This window comes from Schistocerca gregaria, chromosome 1 (genome assembly GCF_023897955.1).
Source record: "Schistocerca gregaria isolate iqSchGreg1 chromosome 1, iqSchGreg1.2, whole genome shotgun sequence".
Taxonomy (NCBI): domain Eukaryota; kingdom Metazoa; phylum Arthropoda; class Insecta; order Orthoptera; family Acrididae; genus Schistocerca; species Schistocerca gregaria.
This window is the reverse complement of record NC_064920.1, coordinates 1118457299-1118474520: the sequence shown is the minus strand read 5'-3', so window position 1 is coordinate 1118474520 and position 17222 is coordinate 1118457299. Positions and strand designations below refer to the sequence as shown.

The window sequence follows — 17222 nt, the reverse complement described above, 5'->3', positions numbered from 1 at the left end:
CATTTCGCTTCTCATGTAACTAGCCACCGACAGGATTTTAGGGTTCCCTTGTCTTTGACTTACCTTGAGCTAATTTAATAAATACAGGGTGACAAATATTGAAATATATTAAATAAAATCGTCATAACGTCTGAACGGTTTTCCTTAAGATGTTCAAACTGCACGGTTGGCAGTGGGCCATTAATATGTGCTGTATAGTTTGGTTTAGTGATGAAGCTCACTTCCATTTGAATTTGTTCGTCAATAAGCAAATATAGCGCATTTGGGGGACTGAGAATGCGTATTTCGTGACCGAGAAGTCCCTTCACCCTCAACGGGTGGCTGTGTGGTGTGCAGTGTCCAGTCAAGGAATTTATTTATTTATTAGTGTCAGAGGCATTTACGACGTATAAAATAATTTACGATATTTACATGTCGTGTGTATATATATTTACAAGACAATTATTCACACTTTTGCCGCCCAGAAGTTAGCGACCTCTATTGCATTTTGGCGTTGCATGTAGCAGGCCTTCTGTTGTGCATGTTGCTGGACATGGGTACACTGGAGCAGGTGGAAAGTGGTCTGCGTTGCTCCACACTCACAGAGTAGCGGCTCCTCTAGGAAACCCCATTTGGTCAGATTGCTCTTACGTTTCGTGACACCCGAGCTTAGTCTGTTGAGGTATCTCCAATTCTCTGTTTAGCCGGTTGGTAGTCTTTCGCTTGGTGTAATCCATCCCAAAGTACTGGTAAGCCTTGAACGCCATAGTTCTATTCAGCATTGGTGTGGTGCCCCAACTAAAACCTCGATAGATCTGAGGAAGCTCTTTCTGGATTTTCATCGTGGGTTTGCTGGTTGATAGCCATATAGGGGGTGACTTCAGAAGTTTCTGATTTTTTCTTCTCACTTTTTGCTGCTACCTCTCTTCGGATGTCGGGGGCTGCAATTACCGCGAGGTTGTACATTTTATCCAGAGGAGTAGGCTTCAGGCACCCGGAGATGATACGACAAGTATCATTAAGAGCAACATCTACTGTGTTGGCACGGCAAAAATTGAACCACACTGGACTTGCGTATTCTCCGACAGAGAAACAATATGCAAGGGAAGAGGTTCTCACAGCGTTGGCGTGTGCTCCCCACGTTGTGCCTGTTAGCTTTATGATGACATTGTTCCTGGCTTGCGACTTTTGCTTGGTATTTAAGCAGTGCTTCTTATATGTTAATACAAGGTCAAGGGTGACCTCCAGGTATTTGGGATACGTAGGGTGTTCTAGTGATGTTTCTTCCCAGATGATTTTGAGGGCTCTAGCTGCCTGCCGGTTTTTAAGATGGAAAGCGCAAGTCTATGTTTTCCCAGGATTTTGACTCAACTTATGAGTCACGGAATAATCGGTGCAATATTACGTGATGGCACGGTGGCTGCCGAACGGTACGTGAAGGTTTTGGAAGACGATTTCATTCCCAGTATCCAAAATGACCGTCATTTCGACAATATGTGGTCCATGCAAGACGGAATTCGACTCCTTCAAAACCATTGCTGAAGTGAAAACAGCCATTCAGGAGCTCGTCGACAGAATAGATGTTACGATACTTTAGGGGTCATGCAGAATTTCGCTATTTATCTGCACCACATCATCGCCAATGATGTCAGGCATATCGAACATGTCATGACCTACATCCGAATATCTGTAGAGACGTTTACGTGTAGAATATAGCGTGTGCACGCCGTATTTGTAACTAACTTATTTTTCATTTGTATAGTTCAATAACTGTCATCCTGTAACTACGATCTTTAGTGCAACAGTAATTAAATCCATAACGGTGAAATGCCGACATGTGGTTATATGAAAACTTTTGCATGATTTAACATTTCTTAACACGCTCTTAGGTTGCTCATTTCCAGACACAACACTGGATTAGTTTCATCACATATTTCAGTTTGCCTCAATTTTCCATTTAGTCTCTGTTACAAACAACGTGAAGTTTAAACGATGTCTACATGTGTCATCGCCTGTCAGCGATCGGTTCTTTCCACCTGACTAATTTGCGAAATCTGAATCACTCCCATATTCAACAGAGGAACCCACAGATTGAGAGACAAGCTGAAAGCTTAGTCAGTGTGTCATCAGTTAGAACCTTTTATCCGGCTCACTTCGTTTTCATTATTAAAAAAGAAAAGAAAAGTCGGCACTACCAAATGATCATAGCTAACCTATTCTCCGTCACAAACTTCCACAATAAATAATACAAGGTACGCAGCACGACTTGATTTGGATGTAGCAGATAGGTAAAGTTGCACTGAAGGACTAACAGCTCTTTCACTCACTGGGTCGTTAGCGATTGTACAAAAATATGGAAACACCGGAAGAATGGCTTGCCTGAACGTAAATGCATATGTTAGCCCAGTGTGTAGGTGTCTCTGTTACATTCGACTGCGGACGGCTCCTGTGCTGTTCGCTAAATACATTGCAAGAGTCAGTCGCGGTCGGAACAGTGCTCTGTATAGTGAATGCATTACGTCCGAGCTAAGTGGATTCGAGCCTCGGCAAATGGTTGGTGCTCGTGTTGTGAGTGCTTCCGTAACCAACGGGACCGAAATGTTTGGTGCCTCAAATGGCACCGTATCGAATGTTTATAGCGCATGCAGGGAAAGCGCAAAAGCATCATTCGCAAGTCACAACGCGGACGAAAGTGAAGGTGTAGGGATCGTGACAGACGCCCACTGGAGACGATTATGACGAAAAATGGATGTTCCACTCGCGAAACCTGTCAGCACAAAAAAAAAAAACATAGAACTCTTCATACACAATGGACTGGAGGGCGAGATGGAATTCCAAACCCACGCATCATTGAAGCAAATACCTGTAACATGAAATCGTGGCGCCAAAGCCATAAAACCTGTGCTACGGAACAGTGGAAGAAAGAAATTTGATCAGATGATCCAACTAATGGCTGGGTTTACGTCCCACGATTGAAACACGATGATGATTCGGTGATGATCTGGGCAGCTGTATTCTTGTACTCCACTAGCCCCACGGTTATTCTGCTCTTTCAAATTAGTGCCAAGAGTTTTACGACCATTTTGACTGATCAGCTCGAGTCCATTGTACAGTGACTGTTCCCCCATGGTGGTGCTGTGTTCCAAGAAGACAGAGCACGTATTCACACAGCTCGCATCGTCCAAGACTGTTCTTGTGAGCACGAGGATGAATTATATCATCTTCTCTGGCTACCGCAACACCAGATCTCAATGTTATTGAACCCTTGCGGTCTGCTCTGGAGTAAAGAATGTGGGATCACTATTCACCGCCGCCGTTGTTATCTGAACTTGATTCCTTTGAAAGCGTTAGAGGACCTCCGTCTATCAATTCTAAAGCGACTTAAAGCTATTTTGAATGCCAATGGGTTTCCTACACCGTATCAGCAATGGTAATACTTCGTGTTTTTGGTGTTTCCATATTTTTGTCCAGCCCCTGCAGATGTCCCACGATAGGCTACCAGACAGCCAGTGGTAATTTTCTGTGTGTTACTGATAAGTATGTATGTCCCAGTAGTAAAAGGAAGCCTGATAAGGCTTTGGAGAATTCTTATAATTACTGCTTATATGCGTAGGTCGTACTGTTTTCGTGCTCCGCTCCGTGTTTTTACATCGAACAAGTTTACGCCTGCAGCCAGGCGACCCAATAAACTGGTATGCAAAACAGGTTGCTGTCGCGTCTTCCCAGACAATTGGTGTAATTTAATTGCATGGAAGATTTGGCACATGTCTCGTCACATACGGTGCCCATACTGAACTCCTGTCATGTGAGCTCCAAACTGGGAGAGCTGCTCTGTCCACTGATGTGTGTCTGTCTTCTGTGTGTCTTGTAGTTTTTGCGTAGTCGTCTTTGAATCCCTGGAGGTGCTTATGCGTAATCCTTTCCAGCCCACCCCTCCCTGCATTAGAAATGAAAATGGAAGGAAGCAGTTTTTTCATATTGTTACTTCAAATTAAGTGATTAAGGAAAATAACCACAAATTCATGTTTACCCTCAAAAAAAATTAAATGGTTAATGAATAAATGGAGCTGTCCGGCAATTTTACAGGTTACTAAGCATGCCACTCTAACGACATCTACATCTACGTGATTACTCTGCTATTCACAATAAAGTGCCTGGCAGAGGATTCAATGAACAACCTTCACGCTGTCTCTCTACCGTTCCACTCTCGAACAGCATGCGGGAAAAACGAGCACTTAATTTTTTCAGAGCGAGAACTGCTTTCTCTTATTTTATCGTGATGATCGTTTCTCCCTATGTAGGTGGGTACCAACAGAATGTTTTCGCAATTGGAGGAGAAAACATGTGACAGAAATTTCATGAGAAGATCCCGTCGCAATGATAAACGCCTTTCTTTTAATGATTGGCGCTCCAATTAACGTATCATGTCTGTGACACTATCTCCTACATTTCGCGATAATACAAAACGAGCTGCCCTTTTTGTACCTTGTCGATGTCATCCGTCAGTCCCACCTGATGCGGATCCCACACCGCACAGCATTACTCCAGAATAGGGCGGACAAGCGTACTGTAAGCAGTCTCTTTGGTAGACTTGTCGCACCTTCTAAGTGTTCTGCCAGTAAATCGCAGTCTTTGGTTTGCTCTATTCACAATATTATCTATGTGACCGTTCCAATTTAGGCTATTTGTAACTGTAATCCCTGAGTATTTAGTTGAATTTACAGCCCTCAGATTTGTGTGACTTATCGCGTAATCGTAATTTAGATGATTTCTTTTAGTATTCGTGTGAATAACTTCGCATTTGTCTTTATTCAGGATCAATTGGCACTTTTCGTATCATACAGATACCTTATATAAGAGCAGATTTCAGGACCACGAACCAAACTACAATATCCCAGCACCACCTAAGCCTCTAAACTGGATGAGACATATGACTTCGAAACGACGTAGACATTTCCATCTTCCAAATGTGTTCTCCTGTACCAACTCGTTACTCGTGTTAGCTGTTCTTTTTCGCAGACTCTAGCGACACACCCCAGTCCCCAACCCTGCTACCGCTATAGCCAGCTGATCCCCCCCCCCCCCCATTAAGTGTTGCCACGGTGGTAGGGGTGAGATGACAGCCGGCCCTTGGTGTGCGGACAGGCCTGATCAAGCTGCGGGAGCTGGTGCGAGCGCCCACCAACCGCGACGTCGAGATCCACCTGCGGCAGGCCGACCCGGACAACTACCGCTCCGTGCTCAAGGAGATCAAGAGCAAGGAGATCCACAACCTGGTCGTCGACACCAAGCCCGAGCACATGCACCACTTCCTCAGAGGCGTGAGTACCTTCTGCTTATCTCTTATCACTCACCTAGAGAAACCCAGCACTAGCTGCTCGTAACTCCAGTATCTCCCTCAAATACGTCGCTTCACGGGTTTCTACTGGAGGTTCCAAAAGTTAACCATAATGGAAAAACATCATACTTGCAAGAGAAACCATGAGCGATCACTGTAAAAGAACATAAAGATCCCTCTACGATTTTGGGTTGTTTCTTCTCCGAATCAGATCGCGACGCAACAAAAATTAATAGCGTTCTATTTATCCGACTCCAAAGAACCGTAAAACATGATAGAACAGAAACGAAACTCTAATAGTAATTATGGAGATTTTGGCACTTTATGAGTCCAGTATTCAGGAACCAGAGTCGCCCAGTCGTTCGCTGCAAACAAGTCTTGAATGTCGCAGGGTTCGCTCAGGTTACTACAGACCAACAAGTGTTCAGAGTCTGCCTTGCCTAACATTAGCAAAATTCATCATTACTGACCCCTTGCTTCTTCAGATAAGTTTAGCCCATTGTCAACACTGTTTTTGTGGGTCTTCCATGTCCCATGTTGAAGGTACAGCTCTATGGTAGTTTCCCTTTTGCTAGGAACAAGGAAGACGCCACCTCAAAGATTGTGAAACAGTCAGGTGTTCCCCGGACAGCGTTGAAGGCAACTCCAGCTGCTGAACCTTTCACCACTAAAGACGGTACAATGACGCACTTTAAACGGAATTTGTCAATGCCATCATTAGTAGCAATCTCTGCTAATTTCAGTGCGTGTCATCGATAATATCCAGGTCATATTTACGTTCACGTTGTTAAAGAGAATGTTGTCTCGTAAGAAGTCTGCAGCGTAATATTAGAGTATAACATGTCCACAGCTTGCGTAGCGTTATAAGCGACCAGCCAAGCCGTACTGCTGACTTAGGCATCTGCTGAGTGCGTGTCGTACCGATTATAATAATTTACATGCGGCTTATTTTTGCAAATGGTATGTTGTGCGTTGTAGAAACAGCAGAAAAAGATAGCACGCTGGACTTTTTTTAGTATCCTAATAACCCAGAGAGGTCACCAGGCTTCATAAACCTATAACGAAGCGGTGGTAAATAATAATCATCGGTAGAATGTGATTAAATACGTATTCATATAACAACATTAATAGATAGAGAAACCAGACTGCACTTGTGCGACTGTCCAGGAAACTAAATGTCCTGTTTAACCTCTACAACAAAAGCAACTAATTCTCTTCAGTAGTTATGTCCATTTGTCCAAATAAATCTTAAGTTTGTGGATGGAACGGCATCAGTCGATGAAAATCACTGGATGAAACAAGTCCTTACCAGTAACGTTCTTTTTGAATTGCATTTGCAAGTCACTGTGTTCACTCTTCACAGCATATGTCTTTAACTAGGGTTTAGCTTTCTGCAAACACGTTTGTTTTGTCTCCAGAAACTAACTTCTATAGTGGTCGCCCTGTTAGAAGGCGGTATGTTTTTACTAAGGCACTCAGTTAATGTGGTTGGAATTTACATTGAATATGACTTTTGTTTTAACAATTTTTTGATGTCACTGCATCATCTGAGCAACACTGAGATATTTTAAGTGAACTGTCATATAATCGGAGTTTTACGATAATGTTTCCAACATATTTCTGTAGTTAATTTCGACTACCTTAAACCACAGAGAGCAATGAAGAAGAAATTTGTTTTCAGCAAACAGGTCTCTTAATAATTACAAAGCAGCACGAATTTATAAATGGTGTGTCGTTCCTCTTGCCACTTCCAAGTACATGTCTCTGGTTCTTAAGCGGCAAACAGTGTGTTGAAATTCATTTAGTTTCAGCGCCGAAAGCCATAGCTATATTAAAATTAGTTAGGTATTTCTTCATGAAAACGAAGTGCTTTAGTTAGTTGATTCTTGAATCTTAGCTCCATATATGATTATTTCACAGTAATTGAAGACACTCTAAATTAGACAAATTGATGAATTTTTCTCGGGCTACCGGCCAAGTGGTGACGTCGTCTTGTCGCAACGCTTCGATGAGTTTCGTACCCATCATCTTATGGCGAAGTGTCGGGATGCTGTGTTCTGCATATCTATGTAGCTCCTTGGCTGTCGTCAGCTTCCGTAGGCCGGCCAATCACGTTCCTCCGGAAGGGGGTCCGCGTCGGTGGTCGCGGTGAGGGGCCGCGGCGCGGCCAGACGTCGAGACCCGGTGGCTATCCAATCTGTCTGCGGATGCCGCTGCCTTCAGATCGGAGCGCTCCTGACGTATTTTCTCGATTTCTGGATTTCACGCTGCACTGAGCAATTGACAAAATACGTCAGGAACGCTCCGATCTGAAGGCAGCGGCGTCCGCTGACAGATTTGCGATACACAAACCAGGGAAAGACCCTCTATCCTTGCAGCAGTACAGGCCGATTAGCCTCTTGCCAACTTCGTAGTCTACAAAGGGTTTTACATGACACAAAAATTTGGGCCGGACGCTGGCGCGTTACTATCAACTCTGAAAAGGCACAGACTGCGTTGATCAGCCGGAGACACGGAAGGCGCTGACCTCCTCAACGACCCCCCCCCCCCCCCCACCTTCACCTAAATAGAACCCAACCATCCTGGCGCAGAACCGCCAAGTACCTTGCCGTAATCGTGGACTCTCGTCTTACGTGGGAACCCCACATAGACGAGATCCACAGGAAGGTCTGTGCCAGAATGTCCGTGCTATACCTAGTCCTCAACCAGTTCCCTTCCCTGCTCTGTGCATGTGAATGTCTGCAATATAGACAAGACTGAACTACGAACTCCGGGAAAAAGGGTCGTTTAAATTAGTAATAGAAACTGAACAGTAAAATATACTCCCATGATCTTTAGAACGAATTATTGGTGGAGGACGTAGTAAACAACAGGAAATGAATGAAGGAGAAAGAGATAGAAAGAAGTTCCTGTGATATCATGTAATGCATCATAAACATCCTGTGCATAATCCCTGAATGGTGCTTCTGTACCCACGAGTCATTCACCAAACTGCTGTAAATGCTCGGTACTGACTCCGAACCCCCCTGAACATGGTTATGTAAGCTGTTGTTGTTAGGCATCCCAAGTCTTATCTGGCAAACAGCCGTAATTTTTATACCGTGTTTATATTCGCGTCAAATGGGACAAGAGTTTAGTTTCAATAATTCTTTGTGTAATCTGTTGTCAAAACATGTGACTTTTTTCCGAATTAAAAATGCTATAATGGTGTCATCTACAGAACGTGATTCTAAAGGACCTTAGTCGTAGTTGTGTAGTACGTCCTCAAAAGGATTATCTCCTTTACACAGAGATGACCCCCTTTATATACGATTTTTACCATCCACGCTGCCCACCAATGCTAAACTTGTGATCCCCTGATGCCTCAGAACGTGTCCTACCTACCGGTCCCTTCTTCTTGTCAAGTTGTGCCACAAAGTCCTCTTCTCCGCAATTCTATTCAATACTTCCTCATCAGTTATGTGACCTTCCCATCTAATCTTCAGCATTTACCTGTAGCACCACATTCCGAAAGTTTATATTCTCTTCCCGTCCAAACTACACTCCTGGAAATTGAAATAAGAACACCGGGAATTCATTGTCCCAGGAAGGGGAAACTTCATTGACACATTCCTGGGGTCAGATACATCACATGATCACACTGCAGAACCACAGGCACATAGACACAGGCAACAGAGCATGCACAATGTCGGCACTAGTACAGTGTATATCCACCTTTCGCAGCAATGCAGGCTGCTATTCTCCCACGGAGACGATCGTAGAGATGCTGGATGTAGTCCTGTGGAACGGCTTGCCATGCCATTTCCACCTGGCGCCTCAGTTGGACCAGCGTTCGTGCTGGACGTGCAGACCGCGTGAGACGACGCTTCATCCAGTCCCAAACATGCTCAATGGGGGACAGATCCGGAGATCTTGCTGGCCAGGGTAGTTGACTTACACCTTCTAGAGCACGTTGGGTGGCACGGGATACATGCGGACGTGCATTGTCCTGTTGGAACAGCAAGTTCCCTTGCCGGTCTAGGAATGGTAGAACGATGGGTTCGATGACGGTTTGGATGTACGGTGCACTATTCAGTGTCCCCTCGACGATCACCAGAGGTGTACGGCCAGTATAGGAGATCGCTCCCCACACCATGACGCCGGGTGTTGGCTTGTGTGCCTCGGTCGTATGCAGCCCTGATTGTAGCGCTCACCTGCACGGCGCCAAACACGCATACGACCATCGTTGGCACCAAGGCAGAAGCGACTCTCATCGCTGAAGACGACACGTCTCCATTCGTTCCTCCATTCACGCCTGTCGCGACACCACTGGAGGCGGGCTGCACGATGTTGGGGCGTGAGCGGAAGACGGCCTAACGATGTGCGGGACCGTAGCCCAGCTTCATGGAGACGGTTGCGAATGGTCCTCGCCGATACCCCAGGAGCAACAGTGTCCCTAATTTGCTGGGAAGTGGCGGTGCGGTCCCCTATGGCACTGTGTAGGATCCTACGGTCTTGGCGTGCATCCGTGCGTCGCTGCGGTCCGGTCCCAGGTCGACGTGCACGTGCACCTTCCGCCGACCACTGGCGACAACATCGATGTACTGTGGAGACCTCTCGCCCCATGTGTTGAGCAATTCAGCGGTACGTCCACCCGGCCTCCCGCATGCCGACTATACGCCCTCGCTCAAAGTCCGTCAACTGCACATACGGTTCACGTCCACGCTGTCGCGGCATGCTACCAGTGTTAAAGACTGCGATGGAGCTCCGTATGCCACGGCAAACTGGCTGACACTGACGGCGGCGGTGCACAAATGCTGCGCAGCTAGCGCCATTCGATGGCCAACACCGCGGTTCCTGGTGTGTCCGCTGTGCCGTGCGTGCGATCATTGCTTGTACAGCCCTCTCGCAGTATCCGGAGCAAGTATGGTGGGTCTGACACACCGGTGTCAATGTGTTCTCTTTCCATTTCCAGGAGTGTAGATATCTTACATGTCCAATGTCCTTCGTTTAATGCTGGAATAAAATTGTCACATTTCTTAAGCCAGGCGAATACTCTGTCATTCATTCACTCATTTTCCTCTTAATATCTATTGTAAAACTATGCTGTAACTTTAGTTTCTGCTGACTAAAGGATTTGATCCAAATGTACAGGCAGCACCTGTAATTGCTTGTCTTGGAAAAAAGTTTAAAACTTACAGAAAGCTTATTTAGCCGGATATTGTGCCATGGAGCCCCAGAATCATCGCACTGAGATCAAACCACGTCGTATAAATCATTCACTTAAATAATTTTGACTCCTAGATCGTATCCTCATCGATAATTGCGAATAATACTTTGACGTTATGTACATAAATAGAATCTTCTTGTCTAAGGAAATCTAAACAACTGTACCCTCGCTATGTTTAACATGTGGAACATATGTGTCGGGTAGAAACTTTAATTAAGTACTCCGCCAACATTGCTACTTATTATTTCCATGTAGAATGGTGGGTGTTAATAAAGCAGCTACGATCAAGTCATTCCATTCGTCATATACTGTCTTACATGGGCTGCAGTAATTACGAGTCGAGTTTATATAATGAATGCACCTCGTCTCTGTTGAGACAGGCACCTACTACAAAAAGTTTTAATTCAAGTAAAATGGTTTATCGCAGCAACCTTCAAGACTGTGATTTTAAATTGGCTTGTTCCCTAACGGATTTTTTTTTTTACAAAAATGACGAAATTCTTAAATAAGTTTCATGGTACGACTAACATGTTATACTAAATTTTTGGTAACATTTTCGCACGACAGCGATCTTGTAAGAAATATAAAATTAGTGAAAAACAGTCTAGATCACAATGTTTATTTAATTTAAAATAACAAGTTTATGCCTAGTCTTAGCTCATCTTCAGAACAGCAGCATCAGCGGAAATTGGCGGTGTCCCAATAGTCAGCAGACCTCAGTCACTGAAACTGCAGTTTTGTAGGTTATGTTACATAGAATTTTGTAAATCTATGTAATATTAAAACTTTGTGACTTTGCAGGATATGTGATTAGTAAACAAATGATGTAGCTTATTTTAAATTTGAAAATAGAATTAAAGTCATTAGATATGGAATGCTGCTCACTAGATTGGCAAGTTATCTAACTTTTCAAGCTTTGCAGCACCGCTAAACACCGGAAAAATCAGCAGGAACAGTTTTCCGTTTCCTGCGACAAGGAAGACGTATTTCATAACCCATGCTAATGATGGACTATAGTATAAATTTGTTTCTAATTCACTGTTAAATTAGCTACTGTATTTTGTAAAGCTGATGAAGTACGCGGAGTCATTTACGGAAACGTTTTGAAATAAAAACTAAATGTTACGTGCAGTAACTAACTAGATTTTTCTCAAAAAACGAGTAGAATTATCCAGAGAATAGATACTATAAATAAAACAGTAGCTATCGTCACTGAAAAAATGTTTCTCTGAATACTGAACAGCCGCGATGCCGACTGAAAACTAAGCAAAGGTTTTAACTCTAGACAACTGTCGACACGCAACCTTATTGAGTGAAGTTAATCGTGTGGTGATTGGAAAGACCTCTACTTGAAGCATTTTGAAAGATTCTAGAATCCTTTGTTGTTTATAAAGAGAAACGTGAGATGTTTTTTACACTGGCTTTAGTCCCAGTACGAATTCTGAAGGGTTCTCTTTTACTCCTTGAAATTCGAACGGAAGTAAGTAATTGCTTTGTGGTACAAGAAACCAGAGCACCGTAAAAATTCGTAGACGCTTGGGGAATGTCTTCGGAGACCTGGTAGTGAATAAAAGCACGGTAAGTCGTTAAGTGAACCGTGTTTCATCATCTCAACGAAGACGCAAAAATCTGTCCGATCTTCCGCCTGCCGGCCAGCGGCGGCACATGGCTGTGACTCCTGCGTCGTCGGAACTTGCGGAAATCTTCTCTCAAGGTGATCGAAAGATCACAGTCAAACATCTCGTCGCACAGTTGTATCTTTCTGTGGGTAATCACGACACACGCGTCCATCAGTTGGGACACTCAAAGGTGTCTGCTCCCTGGTTCCTCGCAGCCTAACAGAGCCCGTGAGGTTGACAGTGATCCCGTTATTGTGTTAAAGGTTGATACATAAAGTAATTCACAAGTATCCACTCAAAAGAACTCAATACAGCCTGATGGGAAAAGTGAGATTGCTGCTATAAGTACAGCTGCTAATGAAAGGTAAGCCCTACTTTTAAAAAAGCAAAGTAGATAGTGTCAGCGCCATACATTCATTTTCTGTTAGAAATCGTATATACTTGTGTCATCACGAAACTAAAGACAAGATTATTACTGTCCTATCAGCTAGTAAAAATAGGATGAAAGTGGAAGAAACTAACGCACTCAGAGCCACCCATTAAACGCAGTTCAGTTTGTTTGCAAATCACAATTTAGTTGCATTCCTATCATGATACGTGTTGGGTAAGGAAGGTGTTATTCGAGGTGTAACTTCGAAATTTCATGAGCAGAAAACTTAAAAAATCTCATATCATCGCCTTGTCCTACCTGTAAAATTATTCATAGAGTCGGTTTCCGACATCTGACCACCATCAGATCCATAAAAGTGTAACTTTCTCCCGTTCATAGCGGTGTTGTTACAGCAACCAGCATGTACGACATGAAAGAAAAGGCGAAATATAAATCGTTATCGCCAGGTGATAAAACCATGAAAAATGAATTACGTTTCAGTCTATTCCGGGAAGCTTAAACAAAAGCTGTCTAGCAGCACCTCCTGAAAATACACTGAACAGGAAATCCTTTCCTAAATGTAGTCAGCTGTTAAGGGGGGGGGGGGGGTAGGACGTCAAACGGGCCGACTTGGAGCAGGAGAGGCACCACAGGACATTTTTATTGGCACTGTCTACACTTTTACAAAAAAATTCATAAAACTTTGTCAGCATGACCAGGAAGGACTCAGAATTCACACTCATAAAAGTGGAAGGTCGAAAACATAACGAAGTAATTTTTTGTACATGTAAAATTTCATCATTGTTTCTCGCTTACTAATGGCAGCATTTGCTGCTATAGGTACACTTTTCTTTATAAGTAAGAGAGATTCTTCGATGAATTTGGCAGAGCATACAAACCATACTTAAAGGTATATGAAACTCTAGAATTTTCCAAATCTATTAAAAATTTTGGTACAAATTGAGGTAATTAACTATAAAATTTGTGTTTTACCTGCTGCTATAGGTACACTTTTCTTTATAAGTAAGAGAGATTCTTCGATAAATTTTGCACAGCATACAAACCATACTTAAAGGTGTATGAAACTCTAGAATTTTCCAAATGTATAAAAAACTGTGGTAAAAATTGAGGTACTTAACTATAAAATTTGTGTTTTACCTAAAAATTAAGTTTAAAATATAACAGCCCATTAGTTTTTTCATAAATTAAACAAATTCCAGAGTTCCAGAATGCGATTTTCACTCTGCAGCGGAGAGTGCGCTGATATGAAACTTCCTGGCAGATTAAAACTGTGTGCCCGACCGAGACTCGAACTCGGGACCTTTGCCTTTCGCCGGCAAGTGCTCTATCGTCTGAGCTACCGAAGCACGACTCAGGCCCGGTACTCACAACTGTACTTCTACCAGTACCTCGTCTCCTACCTTCCAAACTTTACAGAAGCTCTCCTGCGAACTGTAAAGTTTGGAAGGTAGGAGACAAGGTACTGGCAGAAGTAAAGCTGTGAGTAGCGGTCGTGAGTCGTGCTTCGGTAGCTCAGATCGTAGAGCAATGGCCCGTGAAAGGCGAAGGTCCCGAGTTCGAATCTCGGTCAGGAACACAGTTTTAATCTGCCAGGAAGTTTCAAATTCTAGAGTTTCATACATCTGTAAGTATGGTATGTATGCTGAGCAAAATTCATCGAAGAATCTGTCTAACTTATGAAGAAAAGTGTAACTATAGCAACAAATGCAGCCATTAGTAAGTGAAAAAATAATGAAATTGCTCACCTAAAAAAGAAAATTATTTTGTTATGTTTTCGAACTTCCACTGCAATGAGCGTGAATCCCGAATCCTTCTTCTGGTGATGCTGACAAAGTTTTATGAACTTATTTGTAAAAGTATAGACTCTGGAAATTAAAATGTCGTGTGATGCCACTCCTGCTCCAAGTCGGCCCGTTTGACGTGCTACCCCCCTTAAAGTGACTGGGATGGAAAGTTTCTCCAAGAAAATTATTAGGATAAGGGAATCAACTTCTATTAAACACCCAATATGTTGTCTAACTCGTGTTTCACAGTTACTTTCCAAGTATGTTTATCTGCACTGGACTGGATATTCAAATGGTTCAAATGGCTTTGAGCACTATGGGACTAAACTGCTGTGGTCATTAGTCACCTAGAACTTAGAACTACTTAAACCTAACTAACCTAAGGACATCACGAACATCCATGCCCGAGGCAGGATTCGAACCTGTGACCGTAGCAGTCCCACGGTCCCGGCTGCGCGCCTAGAACCGCGAGACCACTGCGGCCGGCGGACTGGATGTGAAGTGACCTCTGTCCGTCAGTGTTGCCTCGCGTTCAGACATATCACCAGACAGTAACGTAGTCTCAAGATCTGTAGTAAATATATGGAAGGGTGCCCATCAACTTACTGCATAGTTACGAGTTTAAAGTGCTTACATCGTTTAGGAGGCCACCTCAATATGGACAAAACTGTCAAATTTTGCTTAGGAAGCGTAATGAGAAGGAGTTTGCTACATACTGTTCAAAGATTCTGGCACGCGAATCCTTGTCAATTACAAAACTGTGGTCAAACCTGAGCATGAGAGGTGGAATGCCACTCTAATGCCACTCTGTCACTTTAACAATATTGTCTATCAGACTAATATTCGTATTCTGTGTCATGATCTCGGTGTTCACCAGTACGACATTTCTTATTTGTGGTTTAATCACTTTCTACATGAAGAAACTGTTGCCAGAATATTCTTATAACTGTGTAATATGTAGGTAACTCGTACCCGAAAGGCCATTGTGGAGGCGATGGAGAACAGGGGGAGAGATGGATTGGGGGCAATAAATTCTGAGTGCAACGACCATGCTGTGTGAATGATTCTGGGAAGCAGCACACAGTGGACTGTAACTGTAGAGTGACTTATGACAGTACCACTCCCCTCCTTCCACTTCGGGTCGGACACGAGGATGCCGGTTCGCAGAACATTTTACTTGGGCCTGGCGGCAGTCCATTGTGATGATGGCCAGTTGGCGAAAAAAGGTAGAGGAAGCCATTTAAGAGAGGCTGCTGTAAACTGAGCCTTTGTGCAAATGGTGTGAAGGTCATAAAACTCCGTGCTTTCTCATACTGGAAACTGAGACGATATGGACAGAGCAGCTGGTTCAAATTGTTCAAATGGCTCTGAGCACTATGGGACTTAACATCTGAGGTCATCAGTCCCCTAGAACTTAGAACTACTCTGACCTAACCAATCAAAGGACATCACACACATCCAGGCCTGAGACAGGATTCGAAACTGCGACAGTAGCAGACGCACGGTTCCAAACGGAGGGGCCTAGAACCGCTCAGCCACACCGGCCGGCAGAGCAGCTGGTGCACATGTTTAGTGGAGGCGAGACTTGAACTTCCCTGATGCCACGAAGTCACCAGGTTCTTTTAGCGAGCAGAAAAAGCATATTTATTTCATGGGCCCGACTCTCTGGGAAGCTTAACAGCCTTATTTCAGTAACTGGAAATAGTCGGCCTGGAAAGATTGGATCTCTGCATATATGAGGGTCTATGAATCCAACTAAGTAAATTTTTTTAATGCCTAAACAGGGCCATGCTTACCACGAGAACGATATCTCCCTAGTGTAATACCTTCGTTTTGAGACATGAGAGATGTGGAGTCGCTGATGGTACCTCTCAAGATATGCAAAGTGGAAGCTTGCTCCTCCAGTGTGGGAACCCCAGTGCCGGTGTCTGTTCTGGCTTTCAGTCCAACAGAACAATCAAGAGGGGACTTTCAATGAGGAGAGGATAGTTCTATTGGTTTTTGCAATGTGAGGACAGTTTCTTTTCTTCTAATTTGGATCCCATACAAAATCTTTCTGGAAGGTGGTTGCGATTTTTTGTCCCTTTCGGTTTCTGATCCTCCCCTGGTGGAGGACTTCAGGTCATTGCGGCTGAGACTTTGACCTATATCTTGTGGTGGACAAAGAGCCAGTGGCAGTTTCCGAATGTACCGACATTGGAACTGCATATCTTCTCAGCCGCATCGTGTGTCACGAGGGGGAACTTACTCGTCTTGAGTCGGCCGTCTGACGTCTGACAACTCCACCACGCACTGTCGTGGCGGAGAGTCGAATTGTTTTGGCCACACCGGCGAATAAGTGCACATCACACTAAAACCTGATGAGATTCCAGGGCTTTAATGGGTACGTTTCCCACATACTCATATTCAGAACGCCAGACCGCGTAGTTTGTAAATTTTCGTGGGCCCGACAGAACATTATAGCTGCAGCAATGCACTGCTCCTTACCCACAGAACGCCTTTTTCTGCTGCCACCTGAATCAAGATGAAAGAGTAAAATACTGCTGCACCGACGTAACGTTGTTAATTGATACTCACATTTCCCTGTTCTCAGGTGAACCATAGTTTGTGGTATACTTGATTGTAGTTGATTCCATTTGAATAGAGGATGGCCTCGTCGTAGAGTCATCTGAACGAAGTGAGATAGTATTGTAAAAGAGATTAACTTGGGGGAGAATTTGCTTGGCTTTCAACCCAATGTATGCTTTGCCAATGAAATACCATCCCTTTTCTTATTTGTGTTTGTCATTTTTGTGTCAGATTTATCATCTAGTTGTAGTTACAAAAGGATTAATTAAACTAGTCCTTATTATGTAAACTTAAATAGGCCACTGTTCTCATTCACACTTCCTTAACAATTCAA

General features: G+C 43.7%; 1 protein-coding gene across 4 annotated transcripts in view; it reads left to right on the top strand.

Annotated features, from left to right (window-relative positions):
• Positions 1-17222, top strand: part of LOC126283710 (glutamate receptor ionotropic, kainate 2-like) — a 651295-nt gene that overhangs the window by 467607 nt on the left and 166466 nt on the right. For all 4 annotated transcript variants that reach the window (XM_049982296.1, XM_049982293.1, XM_049982294.1 and 1 more), the window contains exon 4: positions 5125-5300. In XM_049982296.1, the coding sequence (XP_049838253.1) occupies positions 5125-5300 (176 nt within the window). The remainder of the gene's footprint in view (positions 1-5124; positions 5301-17222) is intronic.